At 46.4% G+C, this 20,384-nt stretch overlaps 1 protein-coding gene across 1 annotated transcript; it reads right to left on the bottom strand.

Moving 5' to 3' along the window:
• Nucleotides 1–515: 515 nt before the first annotated feature.
• On the bottom strand, nucleotides 516–2,471 carry CRCT1 (cysteine rich C-terminal 1). Its single transcript, XM_008515407.2, has 2 exons — nucleotides 2,368–2,471; nucleotides 516–1,239 (listed from the first exon to the last, which is right to left on the bottom strand). The coding sequence occupies exon 2, from the start codon at nucleotides 1,215–1,217 to the stop codon at nucleotides 867–869; it is 351 nt and encodes a 116-aa protein (XP_008513629.2). The 5' UTR covers nucleotides 1,218–1,239; nucleotides 2,368–2,471; the 3' UTR covers nucleotides 516–866.
• Nucleotides 2,472–20,384: the final 17,913 nt, after the last annotated feature.

Raw genomic sequence — 20,384 nt, forward strand, 5'->3', positions numbered from 1 at the left:
GCAGTGGGTCAGTGATCCTCTGCAGCAAAGAAATGTTCAGATGGCCCGGCTCCAAAGCCCCCAAGAGTTGCAGATCCAAACCTTTGCCACACAGCTGCTAGGCCTGGGTAGGAGGGTGAGGCTCTGGAAGGGTTTGGGGACCAAGCAGAGCAGTTAGGAGCATAAGCCCAGGAGCCAGGCATCCAATCCTCTCCATCATGCACCAGCTGGGTGACTTTGAGTAAGTTGCTTTTCCTCAGTTTCTCTTCTGTAAAATGAGGATAACAGCACCTACCTCACTGAGTCATTGTGAGAATTAAATGAGATGATGCATGTTACGTCAAGTCCTTAGAACACTGCCTGGCTCCACATATGATTTCTGCTGCCATAATTAAGTACTAGAAAGCCACTGTTGTTCAGGCATGAATTTTAGTTTTCTGGCTTTTACAAATGTGTCAAGCCAGGGCTGAGTGACAGGTGGTGGATGGGGTAACAGAACACGATAAAAATACACAAATGAAAGAAAAAACAGGAAAGGCAGAGGTAGAAGCTTTATTATGATATGTCTTAAGGAACAATTAAATCAGTAGGCATTGATTGAACACCTACTGTGCACAAGCCCCTGCACACAGTAGGGTCCAATGGACCCGTGGAGTCCAATGTCCCACCCATGGCTCTCAGGTTCCCAGGGAGGAAAATCACATGAGGGTCAGGGAGTTTTATGGGGCTGAGAACAGGGTGGGTTCCTGAATATCCAAGTGCAGTTAGCTTTATGAAGGCAAACTTTGCCCCCCCTTGCAGGAGGCAGAGACAGCAGGGAGCAGCAGGCCCGGCTCTCTCGGGCTGGGCAGGTGGCTTTCGCGCAGCTCTTCGGGGCCACGGGCCCCTCAGCAGCCACCGCAGCAGCCGGTCTGGGTGTTGCTGGAGCCCTGGGATCGCTGGCTGCCACCCCCGCAGCAGCTGCAGCAGGTCCTGCGCTGCCGGCGGCGCCTCCTGGGGAAGCAGCAGCAGCTGGTGCTGGAGCCGCAGCAACCTGAGTCGCCGCAGCAACCTGAGTCGCCGCAGCAGCCCGAGTCACCGCCGCAGCAGCCCGAGTCACCGCCGCAGCAGCCGGAGTCGCCGCAGGAGCCGCAGCAGGAGGACGAGGCGGCGGGTGCAGGGGCGGGACACGGAGTGGGGCCCTGAGAAGACCCCTTGGAAAAGCCTCTGGAGGCCCCTGCGCTCTGCTGGGAGGACATCTCGGAGGTCGTCACGGCGAACCTGGAAGAAAAGCAGCTTTTCACACGGGAGCAGACTTTTCTTTCCAACAATGAACTCAGGGCTTTTGAGATTTGGCCTTGTGAGCAAGTGAGCCTGGCCTGGTGCCAGGGAAAGGAAGCACCAAGAAAGAAGGAACGCAAAGGAAGAAACCCCAAACCAGTGTTTGCAGTGAGTTAAACATGCATAGAGCAGGAAACGGTCTATGCAAGGAATCAATTGTCTTCTACTTTCTCTGACTAGAATAAGGACCACCCAGGTTCTCCACAATGGAAAATAAAGACAACGTTGTGGCAATTTATCTGTATGATCCAGTCAGTCCAAAATCTTTGCTTGGCTCTTTTCCCCTTCCCCATTTCACTGCGACCTCACAATCTTCAAGTGATATTCACATAGTTAGCACTGTATTGGTGGCCTAGTGGTTAAGGTTAGATGCTCTAGCTGAGGGGCCCAGGTTGGTTTCCTGGTGAGGGAACCATGTCACCCATCTGTCAGTTATACTGTAGCAGCTGCATGTTGCTGTGATGCTGAAAGCTATGCCACCAATATGTCAAACACTAACAGGGTCACCCATGGTGGACAGGTTTCAGCGGAGCTTCCAGACTAAGACAAACTAGGAAGAAGGACCTGGTTGCCCACTTCTGAAAAAATCGGCCATGAAAACCCTATGAATAGCCACGGAGCATTGGCTGATACTGCGCTGGCAAGCGAGAGGCTTCGCCATCAGTTAGAGAAGAGCCAAATCACAGATGCATCCTTGCTGCCTGGATCTAAAGAATTCACAAAGCGCTGGTCGTTTTTTCCTGCCTCTGCCTCTCATTCACCACAGCCACAAGGAAAAGGAGAGTGATCCAGCTGATGGAAATACATCCCAGTCCAGAGAGCCAAAAGACCTGGGTTCTAGTCACATCTCTGCTACAGAATTGCTGTGAAATCATCTAAAAGTCACTCCCACCCCCAGTCTGGCCTCCAGGTCCTCACTGGGACCATGAGAGGCTGGCTCACTTGAAGCTTACGGCTCTTTCCAGGGCTTTTCTCCTTCCACATCTACCTGCTAGCTATCTTCTGGCTTCTCCTCTCTGCCTTCCACTCTTCCCAACCTCCTCCACCAGGCCCCGCTTGGAGACTTACCAGACTCTGGCTCCACTGGAAGACTCACTCAGTTCTCCAACTGGAACAGGCCACCTTCTAGGTAGTGGACTGAGCAATGTCCAGCCAGAGAACCTTTTATAAGATTCCACAGGCCCTGGCTCTTGGGAGGGGCCCGTTTCCCAATAGACATGCTCACCTGACACTCACATCCCAGAGACATTCATCACTCAGGAAGTACCGTAGGTGGTGCACGTGGGTATTCAAGCCACTTCACAGAGGTGCCAGCATAGCTGTGGCATGTTTACTTTCCAAACAGGACACTGCTCATAACCGGGAAGGCTATGTGTGCTTTAAGAGAAGCCATGAGGCTCAACTGAGGAGAGGTCTGGGACCCTTTCTTGGGAAGCATTCTCTTTGTTCTTTTCTACAACGTACATGCACACACACACACACACACGTGTATACACCCAGCTCCCCTGGTTCACACATCCATCTCTGTATTAATCTACGTGGTATTGGTAGTTCACTTACTTGTTGTCTTGGTTTGCATCTCTCTGGCTCTTGGTCCTTGGCTCCTCAAGTCAAGCCACACACCATGTGAAAAGTCTGCTGGGTTTCATCCAGATGCTTTCAGATGGGACTGAGTAAAGATGATGGTGGGGATGCACCTATGGGAATCCCAGTGGTGATTTATCTCCGTTACTGGAGATGGGAAGAAAAACTCAGGCAAAGTTATGGAACCATTAAGGCTAGAAAAGCTGTGAATGTAGTCAAGTTACCATATTCCCGTACAGCCCTGGTGGGCCTAAGAGAAAATGTATAGGATGCTAGCCCCATTGCAAAGTGCCAAACCAGCCCATGGGACCCTCTGCTCCTTACCCCACACCCAGTCTCCCTTTGAAGATAGGTTGTCCCTGGGACCACTGCCCAATGGAAAGAGAAAGAGAAAGAAAGAGAGAAAGGGGGAAAGAAAGAAAAGGAAGGAAAGAAGGAAGGAAGGAAAGTTCTTTCCCAACGTCCAAAGTGTCCATGAAAAATGGTTCTTTCAAAATAATTAACTTTTAAGAATTAGGAGAGACTTCTGAGGTCAACTGGCTTCAAAACTGCTTCTTAATCCATTGAACTACCCACAACCATGAATGTGAGAAATAAGAGAAATCCAAAACTAAGAATTCAAGAATTGATTGTGAGAACAGGTTTGGGGATGAGTGAGCTGGGAGTGGCATGAGGGAACAGACTATAAAAGATAAATCACAAAAGACACCAATTTTGTTTAATATGGCTTTAGAGCCTGATTAACAAGTTGTGTTCCTAGGGGCACCGGTTGGTGAGTATAGGTGAGACATTCCAAGAAGTGAGGTCAATGTTAGAAAAGAGAAGGAAGTAGTGAAGTGACGACATGAAGGCAGGATCTCCTCTGAGAGATGATTTGGTCAGGAACATGCTCATCATATAGACTTACTGTGGTCTTATATACTAACTTACTTTACCCATCACTGTTAACTCTTGTCAAAGGAAGGGATAATTGTTCATTTGTATATAAAAGGCTGATTCAGAATTATCATTTCTATCATAAACTTTCTGAATATCTCCTGAAGGAATCAGCCTATTCCTAAAGGAAATGGAAAACCCAACACAGTGACAAAATCCCCCTGTTCCCACTCCCCACACTACAACCACACACACGCACACGCACACATGCACACGGAGACAGTCTTTGGCAAAGGAGAGCCTCCTCCTTGGTTCTCTACTCATACAAAAAGGCAGGCTTTCAGGATCCAGGGAAAATGGGCTCAGACCTTTATACCTTCCTCCTAAACTCACTCCCCCAGAAATCAAGCCCCCACTCGCTCTCCTCTTTAGACAACTGAGGAAGCACCTGGGATTATAATAATCAGAAAAGTAAAGAACATCCATTCATTGGAGCCCAGGATGAGCACTTCAGATGACCTTATTCCCCATAATTAGGAAATAAAGTCTTTTTTAAACTGTCACCCATGCTTAAAGGCAACCCTCCCAGAGTACTCATCTCACTGTGATCTTTCTTTCCGAAAACCCATTCCTGACTCTCTTAATGCAAAGATTGGGCCAGGGTAATGGTCTCAAACATGATTCTTTCCTTCAAGCTCAAGTTCCCAAATTCAGAGCATAAAAGGGAATACTGTTTCCCAGAGGTCTAAGTAGCTTCGGTGCCCAAATCTGCTTCCCAAACTGATTTTTACAGTGTTCACTTGCAGTAAAAGAAGGGGAGAGGAGATGGCTTGGTGCAGGGCGTGGAAAGTGAGGGGTGAACAAAACATAATCAGGAGGCAGTGACATCAGGAAGAAAAAGCTTTATTGTTACAGAGAAAACAGCTGCATGACTGAACTCCAACTCAAGTCCTCCAAAGAACCAAGTCTGAGAAGAGAATCAGGCCAGTGACTATCAGAGGTTGGACTTCTAGACCTCACAGTGTGACGAACTTGGGCAGGAAGAAGAAGAAACTTCAGAGCAGCTCGGAAGACTTTCCGTGGGAAATGGGAGAAGAGAAAGTCTCAGACTGGGCAGGTCATCGGCACTTTGGCTCTCCCGTGATGCTCCTCAGTGCTCCTCGTGGCCTAGGTCAGCAACAGCCCCCAGAGCAACAGCCAGAGCCCCCAGAATTCTGACCAGTGCCACTGCCACAGCAGTCAGAGTTCCGGTGGTGGCGTCGAAAAGATCTTCGACGTCTGTTGTGGCTCAGGCAGCAACCGCCACCCCCAGAGCTGCAGCAGCTCCCACCTCCAGAGCTGCAGCAGCCCCCAGAGCTGGGGCCACAGCAGGAGACTGGAGGTGGGCAGGGGGCAGGGCACTTCGGGGGGCATTTTGGGGGACACTTAGGAGTACACTTGGGTGAACATTTTGGGGAACACTTGGGAGGGGGCTGGCACTGCTGCTGGCTTTGCTGGCAGGACATCTCAGCAGGAGCTGAATGAAGCTGAAAAACAATACAGAAGCTTTAAGTTCAACTAGCTCAAGATAACTGCCTTGCATTTAAAATTGAACTATGAATTCACAAGATTTCATCTTTATGATGATTAGATTTTTAAAACTCAATTTCACAAAATCAGTTACAAGAATTATCCAAAAGGTTTCAACCTAGGACCTCCATAATTTCAAAAGAATTCCTCGAAACTTCAAAAAGACACCAATCCTTCTTTCCCTTCCCGTATCATCCACGCTCGCTTCCAGCAGAACCCTCCCTTCCAAATCCTCTCTTCTCCTTGTCTTTCTTCAAGATTGTCCTCAGCCTCCACACAGGGCTTCTCTCTGCCCCAACTCCAGCACCAAGAGTGCCTCCTGGTCCTTGAGATGCACTTTACCTTACTCAGGCACTGGAGCAGATCACCCAGGAGGCAGGTGGACTGAAGTGCTGTCAAGAGCTCCCACCTTTTATATGGATTCAGCTCTGACCTGGCTTCAGGAGGTGCAGACCATGTATGGGATGCTGATAGCATCTTTCACAAGGGGCATGGGTGACTACCCACACCTCACATCCTAGGGACCCAATTCCTCCCTCCATACGCATGTCAAGTATTAACCTACAGGAATATCCCCTGAGAATTGCTGGCCTCTAGGATAATGATGGAGCTATGCAGATTGCACACAACGTCTGTCAATCTCACAGGCAGCTCTGCTATGCTCCCTATTTCCTGGACTGGATCAGTAGGATTCTAGACCTCTGGGATGAAGAGAAGTTCTCTTTTCTCTTTGGTATAGGAAATGGAGGGGGAAACTCCCAAGATGGAGATTAAATGGCCCTTTTTAGAATAAAGATAGAGTTCAAAAATAAAATGCCAGGCCCAAGCCATGAGGTAATGTGGCTTTTTCATCCTTAGAGGATGCCATAACCTGGACTAAGAATGCTTGATATCTCAATGATGTTATTTTAAGCAGGTATAATGCAGATGGTGTGGGTGGTTGGGCTTCTCTCCTTACCTGAACTTGACCCACCAAAAGAACTCACAAATAGCGTTGATTCTGCACTAACAATTCCTTTGAAAGGGCAGAAGTCTAGGAATGGCTTCTCTTTCCACATGTGGTCCTAAAGAAAGTATCTTTGGCCAGCCCAAGGTGAGGAAGCAGGGACCAGGTGTATGCTGAGGGTGGAGCAGGAAAGCTAGACTCATATGGGAGTTGCCAGAGGCGAGGCATCAGTTCTGGTCATCCCTAAGAAAAAAGCATCCAGCCTAAAAAGGTCCTTTTTGTATAAATGACCTTCAGATGGAGGGGGCAGGAGAGCATAGTTTTTGCAAGTCCGTGATACAATCCGAAGCTTTTTTCCCTAGAAACATGCTGAGGGCAAGTTAGGTCCCCAGGAAAGTCATCAAAGTCTATTTAGCTGAAAATAGACAAAATACGGCATATTCACAATGAAAACTGCAGTGAGAGGAAATAAGACAGAGAGAAACATATGACAGCTCAGCTCTCCGCTGGGTTAATGGGCTGCGATGAGAAGCGTATAGCTTAATTATAACACAGCTTTTGGAGAGAGATTGTCTGGCATCAGTTCCCAGCTTTGCAAACTCAGGCAAGTTACTTAATCATCATTATAAAAAGGGGCTAATAACAATTCATAGGCTGCTAAAAAAAAAGAAAATAGAGAGAAAGTTCTTAGAACCGTGTCTGGGACTCTTAGTTCAAAATGCTAGTTTAAAAACAATGTAATCATTATGGATACTCTTAAATCCATGAGAAAGTATCTTTTTAAATTTCAAATTACTGATCTGCTGATTTTTGAAACCAAAACTATTTGTTGCGATACCAGATCTTAGCCCTAATGTTTTCTTACAGCAAAATATTGAGTGCTTGCTTGCCACCGGGGAATGAGGTTATAAGAAAGCATAATCATTATGAAAAAATACAAAATAAGGAGGGAGAATTTAAAATTCACTTTTAATCCCATCCCCCAAGTATTCTTAATATTTTGCTATTTTCCTTCCAGTCTCTTTTTTACTTTTTCCAGTCTTTTTTACTTTATAGCTTTTTGGTGGTTTGTGTTTTGTTTTGACTTTACATAGTCCTTATCACGGTACTTATATGAGTTTATTTCACTAACTTTTCATTTAACATTTTAACATAAACATTTCCCATATTGCTATTCATTCTTCATAAGCATTATTTTTGGTAGCCATGGAACATGTCGTGGAGGGCACAGAATCCTTTAATAAGTGGTCAGGAGCATGAGTCCTAGAGCCAGTCTCTGGGTTTGAATCGAGCTCCCCACTTGCCAGCACTGTGATCTTGGACGAGCAATAGGAGCTCTCCGTCTCCCTCCTCATCTGTGATATGGGGAAAGTAATAGTATTTATCTCATAGCATCATCTACAGATTAAATGAGTTAACATCCATAAAACTCTTGTAATAGTGCCTGGCCCGTAGTAAGCACTCAGTGAATATTAAAAGTAAACCCTGATGCTGTGCCCCTTCTGAATGTCAGCACACAGAGGGTGGGGTGGGCTTAGATAAATACCACCAGGTGGGGAGGCAGGGAGGCTGCTTTGGGTGCCAGAGCTCTGTGCATGGGAGGTCCATCTGCTCCTCCTTTGCTGAGACATTTAAGAAAGGATACATAACACAGGCTCTGAATTTCTGGAAAAAGAAGCCCAATACAAGTTAAAGGAATTACCCATTTAATACATGGGTATGATGAATTTTAAAAGGAACAATGTCCATCCCCTTTTCTTATAATTATTTGGGTACATGGCCACCAAGCTGACCGCCACATGATGAGGTCTTTGAGTTTAGTGCTTTGCAGTCAGCAGGCCCTCACTTTTCATTTCCTTGAGTTGAATTGGCTATTCAGTAGGGAGAATGGATGCCTACAACAAATCCAAACCCAGATTTTCTTAACAAATTCCTGGCATTTCATGGAATTATAGACTGGAAGTTGTGGAAAGGACCTTAGCCATCATTCAGAGACAGTGGTTCTCAACCCTAGTGAGGCCTGACATTGACATTCTCCAAAAAAAAAACAAAACAAAAAACACTTCACTGGGTGGTTCTCGACTACAGGCAGGATTGAGAATCCCTGACTTAGATCACACCCTTTGATGAGGAAACTGAGGCTCAGAGATGGAAAGAGGCTCGCCCCGGATCACACAGGGAGAGAGAGGCAGAGCTGGAATTCCAAGCTCTGTCACAGGCCCCTGCCTCTTGAAAATTTTATTTCTTTTTGTGATTTTTTTCTAGCAAGCTTTAGTTTGCATAATTTGCTTGTTAAACATGGCTATTGAGGTTGGAATGAAAATAATAATAAACATGGTGAATCACTGTCTGAATTGGATGTTTAGAAAAGTTAGAAATAATCTATACCACTACTGCTCTAAGGAACCAGGAATTGAGTACCTGTGTCTGAAAGGCAGTGTCTTGCGTCAGAGGGGTTGGGCCAGCTGGCAGGCCCCCAAGAACCCTCCCAAGGGTGGTCCTTGGCCCAGAAGTTCAACCTTGTCCATGCCTCTGAGCTCATCAGTCCTGGCTGTGCTGAGTCACTGCAGCTAACTCACAAGAAACTGATGACGTCAATTTACAAAGAAAAACATGAGTATCAAATGTTGACCTGATAGATACATTCTCTCCCTGTAGGAAAACTCCTGGAAGAAGTCAAGTCATAAGCTGGATGTGCTCGGTGAGGTGAGGTTGCATAGTGGCTTCCAGTTTGATGGTGAAGAAAACTAGGTGTTCGCATCAGGTCATCTAAATACCCTTAGCCCTGGACAGATTTGAGTGGCCCTGAAAACGTCTGCTCCCTGGCTGCCCTTCCTCTGTGCTCCTTTATAGATCAACCCTCCCACTGCTAGACCCTGGCCTGGGAACTACCTCTGGAGGGGCCTTTGCTGAGCACTGCTCTCATCCACTACATGCTGATTTTGGAGTTCAACATTGGGAAGGTAACTTTATTATTTATTTATCTTATTTCCACTACTCACTATCGCCCTGACACACATTGTAGTAGACAGAATAATGTTTCTTCCCCAAAGATGGCCATGTCCCCATCCCCTGAACCTGTAAATATGTTACCTTATACTGCAAAAGGACTTTGCAGGTGTCGTTAGGTTAAGGATTTTAAGAGGGGGGAATTGTCTTGGATTATCCAGGTAGACCCAGTGGAATCACAGGGGTCCTTATAAGAGGGAAGCAAGAGGGTCAATGTCAGAGAAAGGAGATGTGACAAGGGAAGCAGAGGTTGTTGGAGTGATGCACTTTGAAAATGGCCATGAGCTAAGGAGCATGGGTTGCCTCTGGAAGCTGGAAACAGCAAGGAAATGGATTCTCCCCTGGAACATCTAGAAGGAACACACTTCTGCCAACACCTTGATTTTAGCCTAGTAAGACCCATGTTGGACTTCTGACCTACAGAACTATAAGAGAGTAAATTTGTGTTGTTTTAAACTACTGAGTTTGTGGTAATTTGTTACAGCAGCAATGGAAAACTAATACACACACCTAGATTAAAAAAAATACCTTTGAGTTTCAGAACATGTTTCAATTACTTAAAATGAGATCAAATTTATTAAAATTATTTCCATTGATGTTTGGGATTGAAGGTTTACATCTCTGAGTTTGACAGGATGTCTGGCCAAAGAGAAGCTCAGTGAAGAGATGACAGAGAAAATAGTCAAAGATAAACAAAGATGCTGCCTGGGCTTATCCCAGCTCTCCCACTTGCTAGCTGTGTGACCTTTCTGAACCTGTTTCCTCATCCACAAAGTGGGGATAATAACAGTGCCCATCTCACAAGGTTGATGAGGATTCCTTGAGATAATGCCTATAAAGCCCTTAGGCCTGGCATGCAGGAAGCACTCAGTAATTCTTAGCCTTCCTTATTCTCGTTGTCTTACTATTGTCTTCATCAGTAGCAGGAAGTGATCACTAGAAAACCAAAGATGTCAGGACTGTTGCTAGGATTCCCAGGCCCCTCTTCCAGCCTTACAGCTCCCAGCAAGCTACTTCCTGGATCAGGGCTTGATGAATTCTGTAGAGTAGGATGGACAGATGGCCACCACTTTGGGCCTATTTGAATTGCTAAGACACTACTTGTCCCTCTTCTCAATCAGAAAAAGGGCTTCTTGCTCTTTCCCCCATGGAGAGCTTTTTACTATTTGTATGGTGTTTTTGTATTCATGCCTTTATTTGAATATTTACAATAACTCTATGGGGTAGAACTCTCTTCTCCCTGTTATAAAAAGAGAAAATGAATTCTCAGATAGTCCAAGCAATCCTTCTAACGTCACACAGATTAGAGAGATGCCAGGCTTTGACCCCAGCTCTTTGGGCTCTAGATCTTGTGCTTGCTCCTCAAATCATAGTTCCTTTTAGCCCAGAGACATGGTGGACAGGCCAAGAGTCCACAAGGGATTAGAATATAAAAATGGTCTAGGGAAAACTGGATAACCACATGCAGAAAAGTGAAATCAGGCCCCTGTCTTACAGCACTCACAAAAATGATCTCAAAATCATTAAAGACTTAAACATAAGACCTGATACTATAAAACTTCTGGAAGAAGGGAAGAAGCTCCTTAACATTGGTCTTGGCAATGATTTTTTGGATATGACCACAGAAGCACAAGCAACAAAAGCAAAAATCAACAAGTGGACCACATCAAAAGCACAGCAAAAGAAACAATCGACGAAATAGAAAGGCAACTTATGAAATGGGAGAAAATACTGGCAAATCATTTATTGGATAAGGACTTAATATGCAAAATATATTTTAAAAAACTCGTACAACTGAATAACAAAAAAAATCCAATTAAAAAATAGGCAGAGGAACTGAATAGCCATTTTTCCAGAGAAAATATCAAAATGGCCATTGGGTAGTTGAAAAGGTGCTCAACATCACTAATCATCAGGGAAATGCAAATAAAAACCACAATGAGCTATCACCTCACACCTGTTAGAATGACTATCATCAAGAAGATGAGGTACAACTGTTGATGAGGGTGTGGAGGAAAGAGGATGCAACTGTGCACCTTGTGCACTGTTGGTGGGAGTGTAAGTCGGTGCACCCACTACGGAAAACGGTATGGAGGTTCCTCAAAAAATTAAAAATAGGGGCCGACCCAGTGGCATAGTGGTTAAATTCGCATGCTCTGCTTCAGCAGCCTGGGGTTCACAGGTTCAGATCCTGGGCACAGACCTACACACCGCTCATCAAGTCATGCTGTGGCAGCGTCCCACATACAAAACAGAGGAAGATTGGCCCAAATGTTATGTCAGGGACAATCTTCCTCAAGCAAAAAGAGAAAAAATTGTCAACAGATGTTATCTCAGGGCCCATCTTCCTCACCAAAAAAAGAGAGAGAGAGAAAAAAAATTAAAAGTATAACTACCATATGATCCAGCAATCCAACTTCTGGGTAAATAGCCAAAGGAAATGAAAATAGGATGTCAAAAATATATGTGCACTCCCATTTTTATTGAAACATTATTCACAATAGCCAAGATATGGAAACAACCTAAGTGTCCATCAACAGATAAATGAATAAAGAAGATGTGGCATATATATACAATGGAATATTATTCAGCCATGAGAAAGAAGGAAATCCTGTCATTTGCCACAACATGGAAGGACCTTGAGCACGTTATGCTAAGTGAGATAAGTCAGACAGAGAAAGACAAATACTGGATGATCTCATTTATATGCGGAATGTAAAAAAGCCAAACTCACAGAAACAGAGAGTAGGTTAGTGGTGACCACGGGCTGGGGGGTAGGGAATTGGGGGGATGTTGTTAAAGGGTACAAACTTGCCACTAGAAAATGAATAAGTTCTGGAGATCTAAAGCACAGCACAGTGACTGTAGTCAATGACACTGTATCACATACTGCAAAGTTGCTAAGAGACTAGCTCTTAAATGTTCTCACCGCAAAAAAAAGAAACGATAATTACGTGACACGATAGAGGTGTCAGCTAACTCTACAGTGTTAATCATACTGCACTGTATCAATGTAGCCAATCAATGCATTGTACGCCTTAAACTTACACTGTATGTCAATTATATCTCAATTTTTAAAAATGCACACAAGCAAACCATAAATACCCGTCTTCTGAAAAGATAGTGCAATATGGCCTTAAAATGGGGCTTTCATCTTGCCCCAAGTGACTGCCGTGCTGGGTGGAAGAGCCCTCTGGCAATTCTGGTCTCAACCAAAGAGCTCTTCTTCTTGCCTGCCTGGGCACCACCACTTCCAAGAAATGAACGCTGAAGACGTAGGTGAAGGCAGGGACACCAGAGACTTACTCACAGAGCTGCCTGGGGCCCTCAGGTGCCTGTAGCACTTCCTGGAAGAGCCTCACCTCTGGGCCCCAGCCAGCCCAGCTCTGCCTGCCCATGGATCCCTGATGTGTGGGATGCTCTCTCCTCTTGAGGCTCTTAGTCAGCTGCAGTGTTATCATCTCCATCAGGAGCGTTTCCATGGCTGGAGCGTGGAGGCTGGGATGCCGTGGGAGCCTCCAGAGTGAGTAACCAGAGAAAGGAGGATTCCGCCTCTTGGAGAGTAAGTAAATATCCGGGGTGGGGACTCAGAAGGATAAAAATAGCTGAGGAGGCTCCTGGAAGCACATACACTGAGGAACCTTATTTTCCCAGCTGGCAAGGCTGGAAGCTGCAAGCACAGGTGAAGTGGGCAGGCAGCAGGAAGCAGCTGGCTGCAGAGCACAGACATCTGTCACATGGAGTTAAAGGCAGCTCTCTCTGGTTGCGGGGTGTAACACGTGACTTGCTCTAGGGAGCTGGGCTATCCCTCACATCTGTTTGATCTGCCTGTGTTTGCCATCATCAGTGGAATGTCTTCAGCAGGGAATTTTTTAGTCTCCCCAACTTACACTGAGGACCTATAGGGAGCCAGGCCTGTGCTAGGCAGTGGAGAGACAAAGGTGATAAAGCCCCTATCACTGCCCACTGAGAATTGTCAGTCCAATAGGGAGACAGGTATTCCCAACAAGCTATGATAGGAGCAGATTCTGATGAGTATGGACCAAAGTTTAAGCAAAGTACTTCAGAGAAGAAAAAGTGTATAGCTAGTTACAATAGCATAAACAATAGAAGGATCCCATTTGTGTGGGTCTCTCCAAATATATCTGTATATTGATAGACAATACATGTAAATAAACAGAAAAAAAGCTGGATGGATCTGTATTGAAATGTTAACAGTAGTTACTTCTGGGTGGGGGATTGTAAGCGTTTCTTTTTTCCTTTTACTTACTCAGTTTTCTAATTTTCCTGCAATGAATGCACGTTTAATACACGGATAATAAAATGTTTAACTTAGCACAGAGATATGAAATGCACTGAAAGTGTCAGAAAATACTTCATGAAAGTGGCATTTGATGCTTTTATTCACTGTTGCAAATATTTGGAGTGTCGGTCAAGCACCAGGTTCCATGCTTGGTACTGGAGGCACAGGCAGGCAGTTAGACGCAGTCCCGTCGCTCCTGGGGCTCAGAACGCTGCCCTCACTTCTCTTCAGTTGCCACCTGTCTGATCTCTGCAGCCCTCTCTGTCAGAGTCACTTTTTCAGACACTTAATCACACCCTGCACAGCATTGCCCTGCTCCCTGTGTGGATGTCATTTACCCCCCGAGATCATGAACTCCTTGGAAGCTGGATCTATGTGTTATCCTTCTATTGAGTGCCCAAAGCTGGGAAAACATGAGTACCCTAGGTGGCATACTGAACAGAGCCAATTGGAAGGGAGGGGACATCGTGGCCTAGACAGGAGTCAGTCTCGGTGCCAGAGGCCCGAGGGGACTTATAGCTCCCAGCCCTTGACCCAAGCTCAGCCTGAGGATGGTGGGTTCTACTCTTGTTCATGCCACTCGCCGCCAATGGGCTGCCTCATCCACAATGTGCACAGAGAAGGGATCCAATGTTCACAGAATTGAAATGACTGCTCCAAAGGCAGGCCCCACACCCATATTTGAGAAAAAAAATTCTCTCTACCCAAAGACACCACCTTCCCCCTTGAGATCTCAAAGCTCCATTGACTATGTTCATACCCAAGGCCTAAAGAAATCTGGTTTGACTTTGTAAACCTGTGGCCTAGCTCTGGACTGAGTACGTGGTAACCATGGTAAATGGGGAAGAGAGGTGATGGGGAGAGGGAAGGAAGACATGAACAGAGGAGGGAAATGAGTGACAAGTATAGTTCTCTCTTCCCACTACAGGTCATTCTCCTTCAAGTAATGGTGATTCTGTTAACAAATAAAAAATAATAATAGTAAGGAGAAAGTGGATCTCACTTGTAACAAAGAAGAAAGACATTCATATATCTTAGCAACTGGGATTTGAGATTATAGGTTGCAGTGGCTTCCTCCTCCTCTCTCCTCCTCCAACACACGATCTGGCCATGTCCACGAGCCCATGCCCACCACTGCCCTGGACTGTCCCGGCCCTGCAGTGCCAAGACTTCTGCAAGCTTCTCAGTCAGGCTCCCAGTTCTGGCAGACAAGTGGAGCGTGACTGAGTCATGGTATAGGAGTCTGAGCAATTTACCAGATGCTTAAAGTCTCTAGCTTAATGACGAAATGACCATGAATTTCCTGCTGTCTTTGTGCCAGCCTCCCCCACCAAAATCCAGAGAGGGATCTGGGAATGTGACTGTCTCAGTCCCAGGTCTGAAGATGGCTCCATACACGGAATTCAGTCTCTAAACCCTCTTTCTACTCCCTCTACTCATACTCTTCTCCCCTACCTCTGCCTCAATATCCACAGGTCCTCTCACTCCTTTAAATATCATCCATCATAAGGATCCTCATCACTGCCATGTGAAGGCCTCTCTCCCTCCTCCCAACTCCCTGTCCTGCATCCTTAACCCTCTGATGACATAAACCGCATTCCACAGTTGGCAGTTGACAGTGAACCCACCATCACTACCTCCCCAAAGTGCCTCAAGTCCCTTAGTAAATGGCCCCAAGACCCAAGGCTGAGAATCATCCTAGCTTCTCCCTCTTCCTCACCCCACATCCAGTGATGCACCCAGGTTTTCTCCTCCCAGCTCTACTGTCTGCTTTCCTCAGACCATCATGATCTCTCTAAAATGTAAATCTGACCTATTAATAACTTTCAATGGCTCCCTATTACCCCCAAGGGGAAAAAAATCCAAGTTCCTCCAAATGGTGCCTGAGTTCTTCTCCTACCTCCCGGGGCTTGTCTCCCCTGCACCATATGCATGCCACAGCCACACCCAGTTGTCACAATCCCTAAACGCATCTACATGCACCCCTGCTTAGAACGCTCTTCCTGCTCCACTCCTGCATGAGTCCAAGGACTGCCCTCTGAGGAACCTGCCCTGACAGGACCCCAGCCCTAGCCCCCTGCAGTGGAGAGCCTCTATGACAAGGCACGTGTCATGTCCTGTGCTCACGATTGGCCTCCCCTATTGGATTCTGAGGGTCTCTACATTAGGGTCTGGGTGTTCCCTGGGGGTATCACAAAGGCTGGCACATAATCAATACTTTCAGGAAGTCTTACCCTTTTTTCTGCACTGAGAGCTTCTTGGGGGCAGATGCCTGCATTATTCATCACTATGTGTCTTCAAGGCCCAGCACAGAACTCACAGCATTCAGCAAGCATTTGTTGAGTAAAGAATGAAAGAATGAGAGCTGGTCTTCATTTTCAGGGAGGGAGGAGGTGCACAGCACTAGCATAGTCACTGCAGAGCACATTCTGACCTTGACTCATCCTGATTCATTTGGAAACTGTGACTGAAGTCACTTCTCTTCAGCATGTTGCCTTGGTCTCCCTGGGATGCTGGGCAAACAGGAGACTTTAAACACTGGAAATTCCGGATCCCTTCTAGATAAATTGAGGGACATCAGGTCCTACTTGGTTTATTCTAGACTCTATGGGTCATCTAGAGTCTGTCAGAGATCTGGCCCATCCCTCTTCATCCAGAGGATGGAATTGACCCTAGAAGTCAGGACCAGTGCCCAGGGCTCCAGCCACTGAGCCCATGTCCTTTCCGTCTCCATTGTATGAACTGTCTAATTCCCTGGACACACCTAGACTGAGGGAGGACGTGGGGAGGTGGAACATGGGAATAGAGTCTTGTAGTGCCTAACACAGTGTCCACTCACCTGCCAATTGCCCATTTGAATGACAGGGAGCTCCAATAGACTCTGGGAGGTGTTAGGGGGAAAGTGACTCCTGGTTTCTGCTGATGATCACCCTTAGGCTGCTACTTGAGGGGAGCAGGAGATGGGCCTCCAATTTGGTGGGTGCAGTTGCTGCTCTCCCAAGGAGGTTGATCTTTGGAATCCCTTTGGAAGTGGCCAGCTTTCTGAACTTCTGTCAGTTCCTGCAGATGTCGCAATATTCCTGGTTCTCAGGGGTCTTCTGGTGTAGAGAGTGCTTGGGTCCTGGACCAGACTCTTCATATACCAGATAGTTGATCTCTTCAGGTTTCCAGTTTATTGCTAAACCCCAAAACCCAGAAGATGCTTGGAACAGAGTAGACATTCATTAAATATTTGTGGGTAGAAGGAGGAAGGAAGGAAGGGAAGAAGGAGGGTGATCCATGTGCCACTGTTTGCACCAGCCACCACTGAGCCAGCTGAGAGAGAAGTGTGAGCCTCCTATGAGCACCTAGGTGCCTCATTTGAGAAGCTGAAGCCAACTTCCCAGAACAGAGGCCACCTCCCACCAATCCCAAGACTCTTGGACGCAAATACTCATTTACCAGAGCAGAAAGCATCTTGGGTCAGAAAACTTAACAGTCAGTGAGGCGTCCTTTGTGGCACATGGCAGGGGGCTATAACCCTCCATTGTTATGGCATTCCAGCTCTGTCTCTTCCCGGGGCTTTCAGCGCATCTCTCCCACAAGCCACCCCAGCACTGTGGAAGGACCTTGTCTCAGAAGCACTGTGGGCCTCAGTTACTGAACTGCCATGTTTCTCTGTGGGATCCAGGAGACAGAGGTGACTAGAGCAAATTTTATTAAGGACCATGGTGAGTCATTAACAACTTTAAATTGAAAAAAGGATCCGTTAAGCAGAGTGAGTATAGGGAAATAAAATTGAATATGAAACAGGGAAATTTGCTCTTGAGCCTCAGTTCTGCCATATCAACTCTATCACCTTAGACACATCACGTGACTTCTCTGAATCTCAATGTTCTCATCTCAAAAATGGAGGTCAGTAGCATGCTACCCAATCCAATGAGATCACATATAGCAAAGTACTTGGTGAGCCATAAAGCATTATAAAAATATAAACTAATACTGATAATATAAACATAATCTAATAATGATGATAATAATCAAGGCCAACCTATGAGTGGCTCTGTCTCTCACGTAATCCTGAAATTTTACATGATGTCAGTGAGCCTGGGGGTTGGAGGAAGGCAAGACCTGGCAAGGAAAGACCCCAGGTGACAGCTAAGTGTCAATGACACTTCCAGGGCATTGCTGGCACCTGCCTGGATGACAGTCCTCAGGGCAAATACTATCCTGGCCCAGAGTGTGAGAAAGCAAGAAAGAACCTGGTGGCTAATCTTTGTGACCTGGACTTGACCCTTCTGGGACTCCTCTGATGACTGGGGAATGAGTACACCATTCTCCCCAGCTGGTTCTGCAGGCCCTCAGGAACCAGAATGTCAGGGCGGGGGCAGTGCCTGTGTTTGGGCAGCCGCTCTGCCTCTGGAGCAGCATATCCTTGTGCAGGATAGGAAGAGGCTAGGTGAGATGGCCTCTTCAGGCCCATCCTGTCCAGGTAGATCCCATGGAACAATCCTGCAGGTCTCTCACAGGCTCTGTCCTAGGGGATCACAGTCCCTTGAACTGTGGCCAACACCCGACACTGTCAACTCCACCTAAGCAGTGATCCCACTCACGGGCACACCTGGCTTAGAGCAACTTCTCTCTGACCTTGCATCAAGAGTGTCACATACAAAGACATTTGAAGCTGCTACTGGAAGTTTCATCCATCAGTCAATCAATCATTCAGTCCTCGAAAACAGATCAAGTTCCTATAGCGTGCCAGGCATTATGCTAGACCCTGAAGATACAGATGAAAAGAAACTCTGGCTACTGTCCGTAAGCAGTTCCCATTCTGTGTCAAGGTAGGTTTGGAGTGGACAGGCACATAAATATATACATATAAGACAGTAAGACGTGGCTGATGGACTCTCCCAAGACATATCAGGACAGGAGAATGGGGTGGGCAGTGATGGGGGAGGTAAAACTCCATGTTCTCTCTTCATGCACACCTGACTGGAGGTGAAGGACTTCCCACCAACACCTTTGCCCGCTCCTGTAATCTTCTAAGCTAGGAGCCAGAAAGAATCCAAGTTCTGCCATCCTTTAGCTAGGTGACCTTGGGAAAGTCACTTATCTTCTTGGGGCCTCAGTTTCCTCATCTGTAAAATGGGAATGGTGATGGCTCTTCATCTATTCACTCAAACAAACTGCAATTATTTTTTTGAGCAGCAGCAATATGCTAGGCTTTGGGAACACAGAAGTGAGAAGACACGTGGTCCTTGATCTCATGAAGTTTAAGCAAAGACAGACGTTAAACTAGGACATCACATTAGTACTGAGAGCTATAAAAGGAAGAACATGAAGTCCTACAGAATTGCAGGAAGAGAACCTCACCCAGCCATGTCCATTCTCTCAGTGATGTTATGGGTATTCAATTAAACAGTAAATATGTAAGAGCTCTTTAAACTGTAAAGTTCTGTGTAAATCTGTGCTGTCCTGTCCTGTGTGTTTTTGCCTCTCCCACTCAAAGCTGAGGAATTCAGAAGATGAGAAAGATGAAAAGGAAAACAAACCTCAGTTGAGATCTTATTATGTGGCAGATGGTTCCTTGCAACCACTCTCAAGTGGCTATTATTTCACAGTTTGTAGGCTGGGTCAGGGATGCTCAGGAGACCATGCCCAGGGTGGCACAGCTCAGGGGTCAGGAGCAAAGGTCAACCAGGACCCTCTCACTTGCTCCATAGTAGACAGGAGAACCGTTCTCCTTCCTAGGGTGTCCACCTCCAGCCCTGTTTCTTGATTTCTGCTTAGTTGGAAAGCAGCAGACTGATATCCAGTCAAGATGCTTAGAGAGGAGAGAGGTCCACTCAAGAGAGAAAAGATAGCCCGGTAAGAAATGGCTGCCTGGCAGAGAGTCCAGTCATTACCCCTCTGATGGGACTTAAATCGTTCCAAAGGCTTTGCCCTGGTGAGAAGACAGCCCTGTCAAGCTTTGAACCAGATCCAGATTGGCACTGGAGTACAGTGAGTGGAAACTGAGGTCCAGAGAGGGTAACTGGGGGGCCAAGGCAACAAACTGGTGAGTGCTAGTGCCCTGTGGTTTGGTGATGTCAACCTCCCCCTGTTGGTTTAACCACATCATACTCCACTCCCTCAGCCAATGCCCTCAGGTCCTTTCCTTGTCCATTCAAAATCTGCTCTCTGTAAACCATCTGAAACTTACACTAAGTTTGGCCCCTTCGTGGGGAATGTATTTGTGTTGTAGCAGGTACTGACTCCAGGATAAAGGAATGAACCTGTAAGATGGGGATTAAGGCTTAAGCCCTAGGAGGAGTCCTGGGCACTGGTATGCAGTGGTGCTTGGGGCGGATTTCTCCCCGGATGAGGAAACTGAGACCCAGAGCCGGAATGGAAAAGAAGCTTGCCTTGAGTCACACAGCTAGTAAGTGGCAGGGCCAGTCCTAAAACCCAGGTTTTCTGAATTTCAATCCCTTCAAAGAAACCATAGGTGGTGCAGACCTCAGCGCAGCCAGAGGACCCTTCCTCCACTGGAAAGCTTCCTCATGGGACAGCAATCCTACTCTAGTACAAGGGAGAAACTAGAGATGAAGCATGTAAACCTGCTTTCCTAACACCCAGGGAGTTGGGGATGAACTTTGGTCTCCACTCAGGGCTTTCCAGATTTGTCACCCTGGGTTGCTTGCCTGATCGCCTGAGTGCGAACACATCCCAGAACTTCGGCTGGGGTTCTCTGAAGATGTCATCTGTTGTTGAGATGCTCCCTGGTGGTGGTGTAGAAATATCCAAACTTTAAAGTCAGACTTGTTTGACTCCCAGGTC

This window comes from Equus przewalskii, unplaced genomic scaffold (genome assembly GCF_037783145.1).
Source record: "Equus przewalskii isolate Varuska unplaced genomic scaffold, EquPr2 ChrUn-10, whole genome shotgun sequence".
NCBI classification, from domain to species: Eukaryota; Metazoa; Chordata; class Mammalia; order Perissodactyla; family Equidae; genus Equus; species Equus przewalskii.

Bases quoted from the DNA above. Each gene is read 5' to 3' on its own strand.
- CRCT1 (XM_008515407.2), bottom strand. From the start codon at position 1,217: ATGTCCTCCCAGCAGAGCGCAGGGGCCTCCAGAGGCTTTTCCAAGGGG.